The 20440-nt window shown below is 53.3% G+C and overlaps 1 protein-coding gene across 2 annotated transcripts in view; it reads left to right on the plus strand.

Moving 5' to 3' along the window:
- The first annotated feature begins 847 nt into the window (after positions 1 to 847).
- ABCC1 (ATP binding cassette subfamily C member 1) overlaps positions 848 to 20440 on the plus strand; it is a 102528-nt gene continuing 82935 nt past the window's right edge. For both annotated transcript variants that reach the window (XR_005883190.1, XM_040973263.1), the window contains exon 1: positions 848 to 1067. Coding sequence is in view for 1 of the 2 variants with exons in the window: in XM_040973263.1 (XP_040829197.1) it covers positions 1020 to 1067 (48 nt within the window). In the remaining variant the exon portion in view is untranslated. The remainder of the gene's footprint in view (positions 1068 to 20440) is intronic.

Below are 20440 nucleotides of genomic sequence, written 5' to 3' on the forward strand. Positions count from 1 at the left end.
GCCCTCAAGTGTCCTCCTCCAGGCAGACTGCCGGGGTCCAAACTTCAGCTCAGCTTGTCACCATCTAGCTTACTCCTGGCTTTGCCTTCTCCTCATCGGACAAATGGAAACAATAATATCGCTTAACCTCCCCCAGCTGCTGTCAGGACCACACACAGATGGCCGCAAAGACTTGTTCACCAGCACCATGTGGCTCAGCTTCCTCCTTTTTTCCGTTGAAGAAAGCCCAGGTGCTTTCAACTAACGTGAAGCCAAACAGGTGTTTGGGGTGTTTGCTTTGCCCTGGCTTCAAGCAGGCCTTGGATTTGAATCCCACACCCACAGCATGCTATGGTGAATCACTACACCTCTTTGAGCCTCGGATTCTCCCCTTGGGGAGGGTCCCTGGGTGATAGTCCCACTCCCACCTTTTTCTTTGGAGTGGGGGGGGGGAGAGGTGTCTCTATTATCTGTGGATACAAGTGCCAGTCTTGCCGTGGCCAGCCAGGTGGAGCTTGCGGAAGTCACCGTGTTTGCACCTGCTCTGCCTGCCTCAGGGTGAGCAGCGAGGGTCAGACGAGGACGCACGTGGTGTTCAGCACGCTCCAGATGGCTAAAAGGCTCTTTCTAACCCTGTTGCTAGAGGGCAGTCACTCAGAACCTCGGAGGGGCAGGGGCTGCACCGGGGAGATCCCAGCGACGTAGCAGGGTCTGCCCGATAGGGGGTGGGCTTGCGAGCCGAGAACCGGAGCAGGAGCTGGGGTCAGGCACGCGCGCGCGCGCGGGCGCGCCAAGAGGGGTGCCCAGTCGGGGCGGGCCCCACGCGCTCTCGGGGCTCCGGCGCGCTGCCCACGCCGCGCCGCGCGAGGAAAGCCGGGCCCTCGGGCGGGGCGGAGCGGCCGCATCCCCGTGACGCGCGGACCAACCAGGCGGCGTTGCGGCTCCGGCTCCCTCCGCCGCCGGCCGCCTTCCCGCCGCCAGCAGCCGGGCCCGTCCGCCCGCCGTACGGAGCTCCGCCACCCGCTGCCCGCGCCGGCCGCATGGCGCTCCGGAGCTTCTGCAGCGCCGAGGGCGCCGAGCCCTTCTGGGTACGTGCTGGGCGGCCGCGTGGGGCCGGCGGGCAGAGGGAGGGAGGCCGGGCCCGCGAGAGGAAGCGCCGGGCCCTTAGCCTCTCCTCGGATCCCCGAGTCGGGGCTCCTGGAGCCGGCCTGGAGGTTGAGGGTGGGGGGAGAAACTTGGGGGACTCGGCTCCCAGCAAGCAGGGCTTGCGTGGTGGGAAGGGGGTGAGTCCTGTTTTGGGGGTGGGGGCACGGGGAAAGGGCCTGGGTGGGAGAAGGAAGCTTGTCTGCTTCGGGGTTTCCTTCCAGGGCGCTGCGGGTTAAAAGTAAGCTTCCCGGAAAGGGAACGCTGGAGATGAGGATACAGTTAAAGGAGGGGTGGTGTTCCCTCCCTCTGATAGCCCATCTCTTTTGTGGGCCGGGGTCTCCCCTTTGTCACGGAGACACCCCAGAGGTGAGCTGGGGACAGGCTCGGGCTGTAGACAGAGATTTCCTACTGATGGGGTTGGGGTTTGGCGCTGCACCCCTAGTTTTACATCAGTTTCCTCTCCTGTGGCTGCGTGTGTTTTTTGTTCTGTTTTCTGCTTACCTGGAGAGGGGCGGGTGAGAGTTGAGGGCCAGAGGGGGAAGGGGCGAGGGTCGGGGGTGGGGGGAAATGAAGGGATGTCCCGGGGAGGGGGGGGGGTGTTCCTGTTGAGACCATCAGGGCAAGTTGGAGGAGCTGGCGTGGGTTTCACTCAGCGGTGGTTTTGAGAAACGTGGAGCTGCCCCTCTTGTTGGTTTTCTGCTGTGGTTTAAGCCCAGGCGGTTGGAGCTTTAGTGTCCCTCTTATGGGATTTGCCCTCTCACCTCCCCCCTCAACCCCTGAAGCCTCCCCCACCCCGTTCCTGGAGGGCCTGGGGGCATCAGACTGTCTTGGTTGTTGGTAAGCACAGCAGGCAACATCGGACATGGTTTGTTTGCTCAGTTCTTGTGTAGGAATCAGGGAAAGTGCGCCCGACGGTGCAGAAACCCCTTTTCCTTGTAGGCTGCTGTGTGCAGGGCAGAACCCGGCTGGAAGGCTGTGTTTGGGGGCAGCTGAGGGTCTTTTGGTGGAACCCACCAGCCACTCACTTGGCTGTACCTGTGATCTGAAGCCAGTGGGGTTGCAGGGTTAGGACAAACCTGTTGGCTGCCTGTTGGTTCTGCGTCCGTCCGAAGTAGGCGTGTGTTTGGAGCTGTCTGCACTTGGGCTCTTGTTTGCTGACGGAGGTACACCTGTGGATTGAGACGCCCGCCCTTCGCTTGCCCCTCTTCCATTTAGCACTTGGCCTAGCCCTTAGCTGCCTAGGTCAACTCCCACGTGGAGGTCTCATGGAGCTCTGCTGTTAATCCTGGACTTTCCCTTCTAAATGGAAGGAACAGGGAAACGGGTGACCCTTCGTTATTCTATATCAGGGTCTAGTTTATTCAAGGCGACTGGCTGTTGATGGATGGTGAATCTAGTCGGGGTAGCCCCTGTTTATTTAGCTTAAGGTATTCATCTAAGAAATCCTGTTGTGAGTCTGTGAAGATTCTTTTTTTTTAACTTTAAAGTTTCTTTGAAGGCAGTTAGAGAGAGGAAGAGAATAGAGAGAGGAGTGCTTCCATTATTGGTTCACTTTCCAAATGCCTGTAACAGCCAGGAGCTTCCTCCAGGTCTCCCACAACGGCAGCGGGGGTCCAAGCGTCTGGGCCATCTTCTGTTGCTTTCCCAGGTGTGTGATGGGGAAGGTGGATCCGAAATGGAGGAAGTGGAGCTGTGGGGTGCGCAGATGACAGCTAATTCGTGCTAACTCCTGGCTGTATGTGTGGTGCTTTTGAAAAAAATCCTTCCAAGGACTTAAAGGGACAGGGTTTGGGTTTGGGGTTTGGCTTGGGGATAGTGGCAGCTGACTTGTGTTGCCTTTCTCCTTTGCAAATCCCGGACTTAATGGATGGCCCAGTTTCTGCAGGCATCGGTGTTTGAGAGTGGGCAGTTGAAACACGAGGACTTTAGTTAGTAGGGGAATCCAAGGGCACTACCAAGCAGGTGGCTTCTGTGTCGGGCTAGGTGGCGTGTTCAGTGCCAGGAGGTAACTACAGTCTTGAGCAAGCAGTGTCACCTGTTACCCCAGGTGTTCCGCATCTGTGAAATGGGCCCAAGATGTCCCAGCGAAATTGGGTTATTGTGGAGAGCATGGTCGTGGCTCAGTCTTGTCCTCCTTGCAGATAAACAGTGGTTACCATCGTTCTGCGTAGGAAGGTGGCGTCTGTTTCTAGCTCCTTCTTCTTTCCCTGGGAACCCCTTTTTCTTCAGCTGATTGGGCTGTGTCTCCTTCCCCGCCCCCCGCCACCCGTTCGTGCTTGGCTCCTGTGAGAGATCCCTCTGGCTGGTCCCTCTGTGACCATTGTCAACCATGTGTCTGGGCCGGTACCTGCCTCTGGGCCCTTAGGAAATGTCCAGAAAAACCAGCTTGGATAAATGGCTTTGCTGACTTACCACCTGCAGGCAAATTATGCATAACTTGGTTATGGAGGGTCAAGCCCTGGCTGGCTTTTTTCCTGGGGGTGAGGGGGGTGGGGAGGAGGAGATTCTGTGAGTGGGTGAGGGTATTCGAGCTGGCAGAAGGAGCTTTATGTTCATTGGGAACGAGGTCCTGGCTTTTCCTTGCCAGTTAGGTGTTGAAACCTGTGCTTGTGTTTCTTGCCCGTGATGGGAGAGTTGGAGAATATGGAAAAGTCATCAGCTGGTGCTGGCTCTGCAGCTTAGGGGGCAGCCTTCCCCCCCACCCCGTGTGCCTCAGCTTCCCCACAGGGACTAATGAGCCAAGGAATGAACCAGCCAAGGCTTGGCCATAGGTAGGACCTCGCTGCCTGGCCCACAGTCCTCTGTAGGTGTCGTGGTCTGTGGAATTCTCTAGGTAATTGGTGCTGCTGTACTTGCTGCTGCTGAGGTGTTGGGGTTTCTGGAGGGAGCTGGTCCTGGGGCTGCTGGTTGCCTGGGAGAGGCCCTGGGACACACCTCTACCCCCAACCCAGGAACCTCCGGATCTGCATTCTCAGCTGCCATGGGAAGGGGGAAGACGACTGTCTTAGGAGCCATTAGAAGTGGCTCTTGGGCTAATGTCTGGCCTTGAGGTTGGCCAGGTCCCTTCCTGAGGACCTGCTCGTAGCTGATGAAGAACGGAAGGGACCTAGAAAGCAGCCATGTGCCCTGTGTGTGAGGCCCAGGATGGAGCAGTGAGGGGGCCCAGAGTGACAAGGGGAGAGCACTAGGGAATTCAGAGTCGGGGGTTGGGGAATGCCCTTTGCTCTGCAGAGGAAGCCGTAGCTCGCCTGCCTGCCCGCCCCCTAGGCAGGGGCTGGGGGTCTCCGCTTTCATGAGTACTGGAGGCGTCTTGCCTGTGGAACATGCTGGGAAGCAGTCATATCCATTTGCATCTGCGGAAGGCCCTGACCTCTCCTTGTGGGTGGCTTCTGGTGTCCCTCACTTACAGTGTGCTTGCCTCAGCCCTTCCCCTCTGTCTTCCCAGGACGGAGCATGCTTAACTCCCCCTGGCCGTCCCTTTTGGTATCTGATGGGTCAGAATGTGCCGTTCCCCTCTCCTTCACCAAGTGTCTGAATCGACCTGCTTTTCGGTGCCTCCGCCAGTGGATTCCTGGATTTGCACGTTCCCTTCTTCCTTGCCTTCCCTCCTCTACCCTTACTTAACCTTGGCAGGCTAGTCTCAGTGCAGCAGTTTGGGGAGGGGGGGCAGGTGCTGTGAAGAAACTGGCTATACGCTCTCCTGCCCGAAAGCCTGCTGGGGCTCCCCATTCCTCTCGGGATAAAACCCCAAGTGAACTGAGGACCCGACAGCCTCTGGCCTGTGTCGTTCCAGCCACTTTGGCTGCCCAGGGCCTTTGTACACTTGCTGGTCCCATTACCTGGAATGTCTCTTCTCCACGTCTTTTTTTTTTTTTTTTTTACTATTTATTTTTTATTTGAAAGGCAGAGCAACAAGAGTGAGATCTGCCTGTTCACTCACCCAGTGGCCACAATATAGCACATCCACGTTGGACCAGGTCAAAACCAGGGGCCTGAAACTCCATCCAGGTCTCTCCTATGTGGGTGACAGGGACCCAGGTAGTTGGATCATGTTCCACTTCTTTCCCAGGCTCATTCGTAGGGAGCTGGATTGGAAGCAGAGCAGCTGGGACCCCCAGCAGGTGCTCTTAGGAGATGCTGGCATCACAGTGATCTAACGTGCTGTGCCACCATGTTGCCTCCCACCCTTTAAAGTCTTGTTTTCGTATCACCCCAACATGACCTCTTCCCCATTTCCCTGCTCTGCCAGTTCTCTGTGGAACATCAGATGTTTTACCTCTGGTGTCATGTAAGCCTCCCCCTGGAAGGGCAGTTCTGCATGTTTACAGTGATAAATGCAGCGCCTAGTACCAGGCCTGGGTCCGTTCAGTCTGTCCTTCTGCATTGAGGGAACTAACCATGGGCGCTAGAATGGTTTGCGAGTAGGGCCGAAGGCTGTTTGCAGAGATCTGAGGAAGCAGTGTTCGCTTGTCTGGGGGATGCCATGCCCAGCCTGCTAGCTCCCCTTTGCAGCCCCTCATTTCTCCAGTAAGTCACCTTCTGACTTTGAGCTGAGCTCTGTGTTCCAACCTTGGGATTCGGTCTAATCCACGTAGCATCATGGTGACCTATGGGAACAGTCATGATCAGAGCCTTGGAGCTGCTCAGCCAGAACCGGTGAGGCTCGCCAAGTTGCTGCAAACCTCTGTAGTTCTCCACTTCCCTTCCTCCCGCCCCCTCACAGGGCTTCTTTCTCACACCTGGTCTGCCTTCTCTCTGATGGGACCTGCCCAACACCTCTCGACCTTGACACTGTATCTCTGGCGTTTCAGCCACCCTTCTGGAGACAGCTCTCTGCCTGGCGGTCAGACCTCGCACAGGCACTGGCTGCAAGTGGTATGGCGGCTGCAGGAGGGGGCCGCCCAGGCGCCCGCTGAAGGAATTGGAAGCAGGCGTCTCCTCACATTTGTGGGTTGGCTCTGCATCTTCACAGAGGAGGTGAAGCCTTATTTTTGGTTTTAAGGGTCAGTCAAATGTGAGCTTAGGAGAACTTGCCTGGGCACCTTGCCACAGTAAATGAATGGGTTGGGGGTCATGACAAGAGCCTAACCTGGCAGGAAAACGGGGTGAATGGTTGCTACAGTTGGCGCAGGACCTGTGCTGGCATCCTGGAGGCTGCAGGGTTGGGCAAGGCCTTTAGGGAAGCCAGACTAGGGGTGGGGTGGTGTGTGCACGCCATTTCTCAGTCTGGCCACCATGGATAGACATTACAGCCAATGGTGCAGAATTAGAAACTGGGGAACTTTCTGGCCAGAATCTTGTCTGTTGATCCTTATGTTTCCCTGGCAGGTTGCAGGCTGTTGAACCTGTGCTGTAATTGGCTTATGGCAGTTGCCTTGGAGAAGCTTAATGAGACGTTCAAGAGGTTAAACTCCATTTAGCAGGGGATGAAAGTGCTGCCAGCTAAGAGCTGGTTTGGTCCCAGCAGGGAAAGTTCAGTTTCTTTTTGGGTGGGTGGGTGGCTCTTTGAAGCCCTACCCCTTCATTTGTAGCTGCCCCAGGCCTGCTGGTCAATTAGAAAGCCAAAATATCTCTGAGGCGCCCAGCTCCCCGCTTCACTGTGAGGCCCCTCCTCGGGAGATTTCCAAGGCCTGGTAAGTGGGTGTTGAGCGTAGGGACAGGGGCTGCAGGCTGGCATTCTGGAACTTTCCAGTAATGACTGTGATTTGGTGGCCCCCACCCCTTGCCTGGCTCAGGGTTCTCCTGGAGAACTGGGCCCACCGCCACCTTGGTCACTAGGGTAGCTGCTTGTTTGGGAAGACCCCCCCCCCCAACCCCATCAAATGCCCGAGTTTGCCCTGCAAGAACCTTAGTGTGCTCGTTGAAGACCATGGTTTCCTGCTCTGGCTCTTCTCACAACTGTTCCTTGCTGTTTACTGTGACTTGAGTACCTCTTGTATGCTGCCCTTCTCTTAGACCCTGGGTGTCGGGGGTCAGTCCAACAAAAGTCAAGGCAGGGTGGAGCTCACCCTGGGGGTGACCAGAAGGACTGCGTATTGAGATGGACACTGCAGATCTCTGAGCCTGAGGAACTAGGTCAAGTTTCAGAGGGAGGGGGTGACATTCACCCACCATCTCAAAGATGAAGCTGGCCCCCGCAGCATCTGGGGAGGAGAGTCTGAAAGTGAATAACCCATGAGGTCTGGTGTGTGATTTAACTCAAGGGAATCACAGAGCCTGGCTCCTACAAATCTTACGTACAGCACTCTGCAAGATGCTCACCTGCCCTGACACAGGAACTTTTGAGGTAAGGAAGGTTCTGGAAAGATGGCTGGTGAGGGTGCAGGCCAGCCCCTCTCTCTCATCCTTACCCCCAGACTTCCATCCCAGCAAGACAGGGCAGTGAGCCCTCAGATCCGAGTGTGTTTAACTCTTATTACATAAATTAGAGGAGGAAGAGACGGATCTTCTAGCCACTGGCTTACTCCCCAAATGGTGAGGACTGGGCCACAATCTGGGAGCCAGGAACTCTGATCCTCCCACATGGGTGCAGGGACCCAAACACTTGGGCCGTCTTTCCCTGTGTTTCTTAGGTGCATTGGCAGGGAGCTGGATGGGAAGTAGACCAACCAGGAGTTGAACCAGCACCTTTAAGGGATAACCCACTGCACCCCAACATGGGCCCTGACACTTAGCTTTTTAAGATTGAGTTGATCTAAGTCTCACCTCCGTCTGGGGGTGTAGCTGAGACCTTTCTGGGTGATTCTGTGGGATGCCCCAAGACCTGGTGGCCTTCAATTCTCCTACTCAGTTTTTTCAAGGCCCTGAAGATACTGAACTGCTTTCTTTCATACTTGCGATGATTTTCTATAGATTACTAGAAACCTCTCTTAAAAATAGATGTTACTGAATTGATTGATCTGGCTGATTTGCATGAGGCGAACCTTGCATGGGAACTTTGTCAGTGCTGTTACTTCTCAGAGGTTAAGCAGTGAGCAGGTGTTTCGCCCACGTCCACGTCCCACAGTAGCGGGGCCTGATCCTAACTTCCTGCTCATGCAAACTCGAGGAGGCAGCGCTGGTGGTTCTGGGGGTTGGGTGACCCAAATTGAATTTCTGGCCTCCCAGCTCTGGCCTTGTCTGTGATGGGCATTTAGGAAGGGAAGCCGGGACAGTGCGCCATGTTGTGTCAAATGAAGAAATGAAAAGTGGTGAACAATCTAAAGAATTTTAAAGGAAAACTATGAGTCTTCATTTTTCCTGCCTCTGCCCTCCGTAGGAGTAACCGTTAGCAATGACTGTTTCTTGGTTGTCCTTCTAGAAGGGTGACATATATGTACATGTGGGTATGTGTGTGTATGTGTAATTTTATTTCTTCTTCCCATGGGTTCCTGTTCCACATACTGCTTGTTGTCTTGTACTCTTAAAAGCCTATGTTTAGAGGCCGCCATATCCAGATGTGGGAATACAATGCAATATGCATCCCTGCTTCCAAATCGAAGATGGACTTCCAATGAAACTGTTGGAAATGTGTAGACAATCTGATGCTGGACTGTCTGACATTGTATCAGCAGTGTCGGGGCACACTTAAATAACAAGACTGATGGAGTTATGACTCCTTATGAAGGACTATACTATTGTAGCAACCCTGGGGAAAATCTGTTGGGGGGGGTGGGCATTTGGGGGGGGAATCCCAGTCTCTATGAAATTGTACCATAAAATTCAAAACTTCAAAAAATTAACAACAAAAAGCCTGCATTGATTTTTCTTCCTGTGTGAAGTCTGTGCAAATCGAAAGAAAAGAGGGAAGAATTTCTTTTTCTTGCAAAGTGTGCGTTTGCTTGTTATAAGACTGGGCCACATTTTGTGTTCACCAGTCCCTGCTTGGTGGCTGTTGCAACCGTTTGCTTTTTTTGTTGTTGTAGAGTGATTTAGTACGTTGCAATGACCTGTTCTGGAGTTCACTCTTTGCACATACCTGTGAGTAGATGTAACTGATTCAGCTTAATAAGCTCCCCCCTCCCCAGGGATGTTGAGAAATTCATGTGTTTCCAATTTGGGAGTGAACTGACAGGTAATGCCAGCAGTTTGCACTGGCGCGGATGGGCCCACCAGCATTGATTAAGCACCTGTTGGGTTCCTGGCCTATCAGCGTATAGAGCACCAAGGGCTTGTTTGGGATCTTGTTGCTTCCCTCTGTGTGAGGGAAGGGGCTTTGCCCACTTCAGCCTTCAATCTTTGGGCCAGGAGACCAACGCAGTGAATGGTTTTCTTAAAATTTTCAAAGCTGTGTTTAAGTTTTCAACATTTTTTTTTTGCATTCCTCTATTTTTTTTTTAAGATTTATTTTTATTGGAAAGGTAGATTTACAGAGAGAGGAGGAGAGATAGAAAAGATCTATCCTCTGGTTCACTCCCAAGTAGCTGCAACGGCCAGAGCTGGGCCAAGCCAAAGCCAGGAGCCAGGAGCTTCTTCTGGGTCTCCTGTGCAGGTGCAGGGTCCCAAGGCTTTGAGCCATCCTCCACTGCCTTCCCAGGCCACGAGCAGGGAGCTGAATGGAAGTGGAGCAGCCAGGACACGAACCAGCACTCATATGGGATCCTGGTGGTTGCAAGGCGAGGATTTAGCCATTAGGCTATTGTGCCAGGCCTGGATTTCTCTATTATTTTAAGAAGGTCTTTAAAGTCAATGATTTAACATTGTGTAAATGCTTCACTCATAATCTTGCTGTTCTGATTCAATTTTTCCACACATGTTCAGCTGAGTCATAGTTTTCTGATTACAAAAAGAACACATATTCCTTAGAACAAAACAAACACCATAGATGTGTCAGCTTGCGTCTACTGCCGTTGGGCTAAGCAATAACCAAGGTATTTGGCCATTCCTTTCTCTGTAATCATCTGTTTGAATCAAAATGGATTATAATCATAACTCTGCTGTTTTCGCTTAGCATGTCATGCATGTTGCTACCCAGCATCTCACGAATCCTTAGTGCTGGTTGTCCAAGATGCTTGCTTACACATTGACTATCCTTCATTTCCTATGAGCGACCGTCATTTGCATTGAATTGTATGTTTTGTTCCAGTAGGCAGTGCTCCAGTAACTGGTCCTGCGTGTGGTCCAAAATCCCATCAGTTTTTATCTTTAATACCTGGAGGCTGGTTAGGTTCCAAAAAGGTGGTGGCAGATTCATTCCCAGTGAGTGCATGGGACTTGCCACATCTCTGCCTCCTTGGGCACTGTCCGCCGCTGAATGCGATTGATTGGCTAGGTAAAAAACATCTTCTCCTTTGCATTTCCTCTGGCTAGAAGCTGAGCAGCCTCTACCTCATTGCCCAGGAGCCTGTGTGTTCTTTTTGAGGCCCTTCTTGGCAAGTGTCTACGCAGGCTTGTTTTCTCTGTGTTTTTCAGGCTCTGGGTGTGTAGGGGTTGTTGCCCCTTGGTCTGTCACATTGCACTGCATGTATTTCTTTGTTAAAGTTAAAAAAAAAGAAACATCACACTTAACAAAAAATTGAAGATGGTCAATATGAATACAGATCAACTCCAGGGAGAGTTCTTTATCTTGAAGGACTCGTTTATTGTAAGGGCTGGAGAAAAAAAAATGCCATTCTGCTTATGAAGTCAGAGGGGTTAGCACTGTGAATTAAACTGCTGTCTGCAATGCTCCTATCCCATGTGGGCACTAGTTCATTCGCTACCCTGCTTCCAGTCAGCTCCCTGCTAATGCCCTGGGAAAGCAGTGGAGGATGACTTGAGTATTTGGGCCCCTGTACCCATGGGGAAAACCTGGCTGAAGCTGCTGTCTGAGCCCTGGCTAATACAGGCATTTAGGGGGTGAGCCATTAGACAGATAATCTCTTTCTTTCTCTGTAGGCTTGCCTTTCAAATAAATAAACACGCCCCAAAAAGAAAGTTTTAAGTAATTTGCATATCATTTCAGGAGTAGAAGAGTTCTTGAATCTAAATATCAAATTGTATGCAGATTTATTCTTTGCCTTGTACTTTAAGTTTTTGAAGATTTACTTATGTTTATTGGGAGGGCAGATTTACAAAGGGAAAGATCTTCCTCCCACTGGTTCACTCCCCATGGATTGTGGTGAGGACTAGGTAAGTGAGCCATGACACTGGACCCTCCTCATACTCTTAAAGAGGCAATTGTATATGGTCTTCTTTTTTTTAAGACTTAATTATTTGAAAGTCAGAGAAGGAGAGAGTTCAGTCTTATATCCACTGGTTCATTCCCCAATGGATAGGGCTGGGCCAGGCTGAAGCCAGAATCCAAGCACTCTGTCCAGGTCTCCCATGCGAGTGTCAGGAGCCAAAGAGCTTGGGCCGTCTGCTGGTGCCTTCCCAGTGCTTTAGCAGGGAGCTGGATCAGGAGTGGAGCTGGGACTCGATTTGGTGTTCCACTGTGGAATGCTGGTATCCAGGTGATGGCTGAACTCATTGTACCCAAAGTCTCCCATTTTCTTTACATGATGAGTTCTTGGTTTTAGCCAACTCAGTGGAGGGCAGCCTGCACAACCCCATCTCCCTGGACAGAGATCCTTGGGATGCTCTGTTGCCTTGGTTTGTGTATCGCTTCGTGGGTTTCTCTATCAGTTTCTGTGATGGTCACAGCCACCTCTCCCAGTATCAACCTCGGTGCTGACCGCCATTGCTCACTGCTGCCTAAATTCGCTCATCCAGGCTTAGCCTGATGATGTCCAGCTGTTCCTCCTGGGCACGGATAGTGTCTTGCTGGGCCATGCTGTCTGCTGTGTTTCAGAGCCTGTGTCCTTTTCCTGCCTCTCATGAGAGCAGGTGGAGACCTCTGGTCTCCAGGTGACAGAGGCAGCTTCTTGCCAGCTGCTGTTTGTCTGTGGCTGTGTTAACATTCCAGTCTGGTCTGTAATTCTGGGTAGGCCTGCAGGGCTGTGTTTATAGATCGCAAACCTCTTTGTAGCTGTATGCTTTACTGTTGTTGAGAATTTCCTATTTTCCCACATGGCCATGGGAATCAGGCCTTTAAATGTTGATCAACCCGCCCTCATATTGCTGAACTGTAATTATTACCTGTGGTTGGATATTTGCATGGTTGTAGGTTTTTTTTTTTTTTTCCGCCTTGTAAACATGCAATGGTTGTCTCCTGGCGACAGCACCTGCTGGCTTATTCCCTTAGAGTGTATTCTCAGGGGTGGATCACATACATAGTTCAGAGCATTTAAGACCGTTCCGTTTCAGCTGTTGCCTTGTGTGTAACCAAAAAAAGGATTGGCCTAACCCATCATTCAGTGATGGTGAGTTGTCTTCAGTCTCTCCAGTCAGGCTGCTAAGGCTAGAGCTGTCCCATGCTGGGACAGGTGACCTGATGGCTAAAATTAGGTTGGCTTATCTGGGAGTCCTTTGATAAGGCTTCCTTAATGTGTTAACTCACAATCTAGGAGAAGAGACCACATGCATTACATCAGATCTCAGATCTCCCTGCAGGACTGTAGTGTGTAGTATTTTTTTTTTTTTTTAAGATTTATTTTTACTTGAAAGGCAGAGTTGGAGAAAGAGCTGGAAAGAGATCTTTCATCTGCTGATTTATTCCCCCAAATGGCCACAACTGTTATAACTAGGTCGAACTAATGTTAGGAACCAGGAGCTTCTTCCGGTTTTTCACATGTGTGCAGGGGCCCAAGCACTTGGCCCATCCTCCGATGCATTCCCAGGCACATTAGTAGGGAGCTGGATTGGAAGTGGAGCAGCCAGGACTCAAATTGGCATCTCTGTAGGTGAAGGCTAACTCTGCTACACCATGCAGCTGGTCCCTTAATGTTTTTTAAAAAACATTTTTATGTATTTGGTGGACAGAGAGTGACTGCGGTGTAAATCAGTGACAACCCCTTTTTTGTTACTCTTGAGATCTGTGATGGTGGGCCAGCCACTTCACGATCGGTGTTGGAGGCAGAGTTCCTCTCCCCCTGCCCATGCCTGGATCGATACCTCCTTGGTACAGGCAGGGGTTGGCAGGAGGAGTCTCCTGATGAGGGTTAGGGAGATGTGTGTCAGCCAGTGCTTATTTTCTGAGGACACACAAGGAGAGGAGGGTGTTGGGAGAAGGTGTGACTTCTGTAGTGACTTTCTGTACAGAAAATCCCAGAGGTGTTTGGGGAGGGGGGGTGGGCTTCAGGAGCCTGGATTGGGAAATCAGTCTTGGCACTCCCAGCCTGTTCTCTTGGCAGTCTCTGGAGAGCAGGTGGTGTGGTGGCAATGCCAATCTGATGGACTGGTGTGAGAGGAGAAGAGGTGACAGGTAGGGGAACCTGGGATACAGGAGGCACCCTGCGGGTATTTCCAGCAGATGCTGGCTGTGGTCATGAAGGACTCAGCCGGGCACGTGGAGCCGGGCATGTGGAGCCGGGCACGTGGAGCTGGGCACATGGGGCGATTTCTGGTGTTACAGTTTTTCTTCTTGCAGCATCCAGGCCCATACAGGCCTCCTTAGGGTTAGGCTGCAGCCCCATTGCTTGGGCTGATTGATCCCTGAGTCAGTCCTGAATCATCCCAGTGTCTCCTGGCGGAGCACCTTGACAGTTCAGGTCCATTCATGCTGTGCTGGGCGGGGGAATCTCTGGGGAGAGTCCCAAGGTCTGGTTGAGGCAAGCAGAGGAGGTTTTTTTTTTTTTTTTTTTTTTTTCCCAAAATGAGCCTCTGGTGTCAGCTCTTGCAGGAGCACAGATAGGGGCGGGGGGGAACCCACACTGCCAGGTTGCATTCACAGTTGAGAATTGAGAGAAAATTTGCACCAAGCTGGCCTGTGACAGCGCTGGGAGCTGCTGACATACGTATGCGTTGGGCATCCTGGGGTTTCTGTGACTGTAAAGGTGGGCATGATTGAATTGCCTGGGACTTTTTCTTCACCTGCTATGGTAGAGGTACAGAAGATGATGATGAGTGCACACGAGCAAACATGAGGGTTCTCTGTCATCACCTGCCTTCCCAGGGATCTTCCTGGCAGCTGTGAGATGCCCATGTCCCATGGCTCCTCCCCATGGATCCTCAGCCCGGAACCATCCTGTAAAAGCACTTTCTTCACACTCTGCGGCCTTTGGCTGGTGTATCTTGGATATGACCTGTTTTTCTTACCAGATGTTTGAAAATGAAAGGCAAATCTATATCTGGTTAAGGACCTGGCTAATGCTTGTTCCTCTCCAGGTAGCTGGTCACAGACTCGGGTCTTCAGGGAGGTGGAGCAGCTAGGCTCCAGTTAGTGTTCTGAGGTGGGACATGTTGTTGGAGATACTTTGCAAGTTCTGTAGATCTGTAGCTCTTTTCTCTAGCTAATTCTGTCCACAGGTGATCTTTGGCAACATCTGGGGAACCTTGATGGTGGTCGTGGCTGATGAGTAGTGGGTAGCAGCCAGGAATGTGGTATAATGCTGTTCCCTCCCCCACCCAAAGCAAGAGGCCCCATGTCCTGAGCCTCACAGTAGTCCTGTGGTTGAAAAACTTTGGTCCGGGGAAGCATGCCTGGCACTGGCTGTACTGTCACTGTTTGCCAGGCCCTCTGCAAGCTCTGTAATCGCAGCTCCCCCTGGGCAAGTGTGCACCAACATCTCTGAGTATCTGAACTTGACCTGCTGGGTCTCAGCATCTATTCCCAGGATAATTACCAGTTCTGTTGCAATCCTGAGATGTAGTTACCTTGTCCTGCGGGAGCACGTGTTTGGGGTAGCAGTTAAGATGCTGCCCGGGATGCCTGCATCCCACATCTGATCAGGTGCCTGGATTCAGGTCCCGGCTCTGCTTCCAGGTCCAGCTTCCTGATAGTGTGTATGATTGGGAGACAGCAGAGCATGGCTCAGACACCTGGGTCCCTGCCACCCTGTGGGTGCTCCTGGCCCTTGGCTTTCCCTTAGTCCAGCCCTGACTGTTGTGGGTATTGGAGGAATGAGTCCACGCATAGGAAATCTGTGTCTTTCTGTCTTTTAAATGGATAGGAATACCTTCTGAAGCATGGGTGTGACTTCCAAGTATGTCCCTCCTGGAGATGGCCCAGGGGCAGCTTCTAGGCTGTGAAACTGCAAGGGTTAGGATAAAGGCCCCTTGGCCAGGTCAGCCCTGTGTTGGTGCTTGGTTTGGAGTGGCCACTGTACTCAGGGAGGTCAGGAAGGAACCGTGGCCTCTGAGTGACCATGGCCTTTGGAAAGGGCGATGCTTTGGCAAGGAGGAGGTTTTTAACTACCTCCCTCTCTGCCTGGGTTTGGCAAAAACAACCTGGCCCAGGCATGTGCTTGGTGGAGTCGGGAAGGCAGCTGGCAGGCCCAGGGGACCAGAGATCCGGCCCCTCGCAGCTGTGCTCGAGCTGGCCTGGCAGGGTACCTTGCATCCCTGACAGTTACCCTCTGCCTCCTATTAAAGGTAATGGAGTTGCAAGGGAGCTGTGTGTGGGTGTGGGCGGCTGAGGAAGGGAGAGGATTGCCTTTCTCCAGGGGTTGGCACGGCCTTGGCGTCGTCTTGCTCAATTCTAGAGAGAGGGGGCAAAGCCTCTTGCCATCTTCGCATGATGCACTCAGTCTAGGAAAGAGGTCAGACCAGCCACGCTTCACGGCATCTTGGAGGCCAGCAGGCATGTCCTGCATGCCCACTTTCGGGATGCTCGCATGTGAAGATGAGGCCAGCAGTGTTTGCAGCAGGAGCCATTGGTGGGACCCAGACTGACTGTGACGCTGAAGTAGGAAGGGGACCCAGAATCAGCGCTGTGCAGCCATGACTTCCGCTCTTCCCTCCCTTCCTCCTTCCTTCCTTCCTCTCTTCCTCTTCTGGGTGCAGGTCCTTTATTGTGCTAAGTGCTTGTGGACACGCACCACGGTGAGGGGGCTGTCCGCTGTCCTTGTCTTAAGATGACCACAAAGGCAGAATAGAGCTGGACCTTGAGATCCTGAGCTCTGTGACCTCAGACGAATGACTACCCTCTCTGTGCCTTCCCACAGTGAACGAGCTAGCGGCTTCATGCACAGTGAACGCGGCTGTCCTTGTTCAGCGTGGTTGTTAACATCACTGTGCAGTGGTCAGCTACATGTCTAGTTATACGCGGTCCCCACCCCTGCCCCAGGTGAGAACTGTGCATCTAGCTGGAAGCTGCAATGGAGCAAGTTGCAATAGTTCCAGCCAGGTCAGCACTGCTTGACTTCAAGTTCTCTGTGAGCCCTGGGCTCCTTGACCTGGCTCAGGGAGCCTTTTTAGAGCCTGCCTTAGTTTCTCTGTACCAGGGGCACAGTAATAGTAGCTAATTCAAAGTCTTGCTCTGGGGATGTGATGAGCTGAGCGCTGCCTGCGAAGCAACTTGAGAATTTGCTGTGACTGCCTGTAATGCTGTGTGTGGACGAGGAGGCAGGGCCTCCCATCTTCCTTTTAAAGATTTATTTATTTCAAAGGGAGAGCTTGAGCGAGAGAGAGAGCTTCTCTCTAGTTTACTGTCGAAATGTCTGGATCCAGGCTAGGCAAAAGCCAAGAACCAGGAACTCTGCCCTCGTCTCTGGCATGGATGGCAGAGGCTGTAGTACTTGGGCCATCACCTGTTGCCTCTTAGGGTGCACCTGAGCAGGAAACTGGATTGAAGCAAAGGGGTTGTGCATCAGATGTTCCAAAATAGGATGTGAGGCTCCCCAGGGGCGATTTACCCGCTGTGTCCCACACCTGTCCGCTTCCTGTGGGTTAAGCATCCTCACCAGAGAATGTGAGTCCATGGTCGGTGGCCAGGTTCTGTTCCTTGAGCGCTGGCCTCTGTGGGCCTGGATGAGGAGGGCCCAGAGCTGGCCTCAGGACAGCCGAGCTATTTTTGACAAGAGATCCTGGTCCTGGCCTGCTCGGAGCTTCTGGGCTCGGGAATTGTCCTGGTTTTGCTGTTACGAGTGGCCAAGCTTGTCCTCCCTGTTGCTCTTGCTGCTGCTGCTGCTCCTGGAGTTATTTTTGGCTTTGGCCTTTCAGCAGGGTTGCTTGGGTCGAAGGCATGGGGGTGGATTCTCAGGCTTTGCCCTCCTGAGATGGGTGGAGTGGTTCACCCCACCACCTCCTTAGTATTCAGTGAAGACCTGTCACCAGCAGGTGGATGAGATGGGCATAGTCCTTCTGTGGGTGACCCTGGGAAGTCAACAGAGACGTGGGCAGTTGGGACTTGGTGCTTGGTCACCACTCTCAGTGCCCGTGACCTCACCTGCACCAGCAGGCTGTGAAGCTGCGGCTGTGGTCGTACTTGCCTTGTGGATGTGGAAACAAAGCAAGGTGCCTGAGAGCTGAAGTAGCCACCTGTTACGAAATGGCAAGACCACCTTCAAACTGAGACGGGGTGGCCCTGTGCTGCCGCATGAGCACGTGGGGGTTGAGCGGGGACAGCCAGGCTTTGGTCATGGCACCTAAGTGGACAGAGGGTCAGGCAGAAGGTTTTGTGGATAGGAGAGACCTGTTCTTCCACCCTGGTTGGGTGGGTGGGAAGCAGTGGACCGGGCCTTGGCCACTCCAGACCATGAGCAGCCATGGGGGGTTAGGGTTGGGAAGGATGGCACAGCTGGTTGGTCTGAAGGATGGGGGAGGGGCGAACATTGTGGCCACAGCTTGAGAGGCCAGGGGCAGAAGGTCCTTTCCCAGCACGGTCCTGGCATGACCTGCAGGGCTTGGTGAGGCTGCTGCTTGGAACAGTGAGTAATGCTCATGTGCTGCCCGTTAGCCCCAGGCCCTGGGTGCACCACTGGCTACTTCACTCTCGGAATGACTCTGTGGGGGCGGGCAGACACGCCATACAGGACATTTGTATCCCTAGATCAGAGAACCTGCGGTTTCAGGCCTGGCTCTGCTCCAACCTGCCGCTACTTCAAGCCTGGCGTCCTTCTGATGGGCACCCTAAGAGGTTTCAGCTGATGGTGGCTCCAGTGGTTGCATCCCTGCCACCCACGCAGGAGACCCAGATGGAGTTGCTGGCTGTTGACTTAGACCTGGCTCAGTCCTTGTAGTTGTGGGTATTTGGGTAGGAAACGAGCAGTTGGAAGATTAGTCTCTCTCTCCCTCTTTGCCTTTGCAAATAAAAGAAATCATTTTAAAAACCTAGCTCTGTCATGTTGGTTATGTGGCATCACCCCCGATGTTATAGCTGGGGAAAGAGGCCCAGAGAACTTGGGTGATTTGCCCCAGTTCACACAGCAGCATGGCTGGCTTAGAACCTGGCTGTCTGACCCAGATTCTAGGCCGTTGGGTACAACATGGTCCTGCCACAGTGCTTGATGTATCCCCATTGGGCTGCAATAATGACCTGTTTTCAGTCAGCTGTCTTGGGTGCATCCCAAGCCAGTGGCAGGATGACCCAGAGTGGAGGGACCTGGAGCAAGACAGACTGAAAAAATGGTTCCTGCTGAGGGGATGCCACGCCACAGGCTGTGGTTCCACTGGCTGTAGACTCAGCAGCCAAGACTGCAGCCGCAGCAGCCGAAACCATCACTCTTTCCCCTGGATGCTGGGAGCAGGGAGGTGGGGTGACTCTCCCAAGGCCAGGAAGCAGGAGTGCCAGGCACTGGGCCGTGTCTTTGGCCGCCAAGTCACAGGGCTGCTTAGCTACCCTTCTTCCTTCTCCTTTCCCTCTGCCCACCAACTGCATGTAGGGGTGGGAGCACAGGGCGAGGGCTCCATCTGTGCCTCAGAGACCCCAGACTGGGAGAGGGGTGAGGCGGGTCACCCCTCGGGACAGAGGCACTGGGGCACAGTGTGGAATCAGAGGCTGGGACAACTCCAAGGGAGCATTTGAGGATGACAGCGGTTTTTCCAGTTTCCTGTGCTTAGCTGGCTTCGGAGGAGAGGAGCCAGAAATACGCTCTGGGGTTTCACAACGTGCCGCCTTCCTGGGAGCTTTTGCAACAGCTCTGGCAATGTGCTGGGCAGTGGGTTTCCCTGCTGAGACCCCCTCACCCCCATCCCTGGGAAGCGCTGTCCCAGGCACTTTACTCCACCTGGCCTTGGGACAGTCCTCCTGGCTGCTCTTGTCACCTGGAACTCATTGTCCCTGAGAGCCAGTGAGTGAGCTTCCCTCTGCTGGTTCAGTGTCCCCTCCCCTCCCTTCTCCAAATGGCCATAGTGGCTGGCATGGTCTGGGGCTCAAGCCCAGATCCAGCGACTCAGTCCAGGTCCCCCATGTGGACAGCAGGGATTCAACCACTTGAGCCTAGCATTTGCTGTCCCTGAGGGTGTGCTGGCAGAGGGGTAGGGATGCCAGGCTCTCTGATGGCACATGCCTGCCATAAGCGGGCCCACTACTGTCTTCCTTCTGGGTTCTTGGTCAGTGTCCTCCCCTCCTGTCTCTGCATGGCCTCTTGACATGTTGGCCTACTTGGGCTGTTTTACCTCCTCCAGGAAGCCTACCTCCCAAGTGACAACAGCGAGCCTGGTTTGTGCTGACACAGTGGCTGCTGGGTGCCCAGCTGGTGTTCTGTTGAGTGGCTGTGGGGGAATCCACTCAGGGAGGCTACCCTGCAATCCGCGTGGCCCTCTTCCACGTTCACGCTCTGTGACTCTGGCCAAGCTCCTTTGCTTGCCCAAGCAGCTTCCTCTGCAAGGTGGGGACAGTGGCCCCCAGTTGGGAGGGTTGGAGTGCAGGTGTCATCCCTGCTGTGTGGGTGAGTTGTGCCCTGCACCACCTCCTTTCTTTGTCATTACTTTGTGAGTGAACCCCTTTCTTTTCTCTGGAAACCTCTTGCTTTCTACCTCCCCACCCCCAGGCCTAAGATGTGTTTTACTTACTTGAAAGGCAGTGTGACTTGAGAGGAGAATCAGACCCTCCTGCTGATTTCACTCCCCAGAGGCTGCAGTGGCTGAGCCTTTGCACGTGGATGGAAGGGGTCCACGTATGTGAACCACCCTCTGCCAGCTTTTCCAGGGGCACCAGCAGGACCGTGGATTGAGAGTAGAGTAGCCAGCACTTGCACAGGCACTGTGATGTGGGACACTGCCATCTGATGTGGCATTTTAACCCACCGAGCCACACGTTAGCCCCACTGTTTAGGTCCCTGTCACTGTCTCCAAGCGTCTTGCAGGTGGTTTCTGGTTTTGGTCTTGACACAAATGGGAGGGGGCCTCAGGGTCGGGAGATGCGGGTAGCAGGAGTGAGCCACGTTGGAAAGTGGTTCAAGGCAGCGGATCTCAACTAGGAGCAGTTTTGCACTGTTGGGGACCTGGGTAAGGTCTGGGTTCATCGTTGTCATGGCAGGTGATGGGATGAGGGATGCTAATAGCGTGTGGTGGGTGGAGGCTAGAGATGTCCCTGAACTTGGTACAGTGCATGGGACGTGGTGATCCAACCGGAAGTGTCAGCGGTGCTGGGACT

Source organism: Ochotona curzoniae, unplaced genomic scaffold (assembly GCF_017591425.1).
Source record: "Ochotona curzoniae isolate NIBS_2020 unplaced genomic scaffold, NIBS_Ocur_1.0 contig_2321, whole genome shotgun sequence".
In the NCBI taxonomy this organism is placed as follows: domain Eukaryota; kingdom Metazoa; phylum Chordata; class Mammalia; order Lagomorpha; family Ochotonidae; genus Ochotona; species Ochotona curzoniae.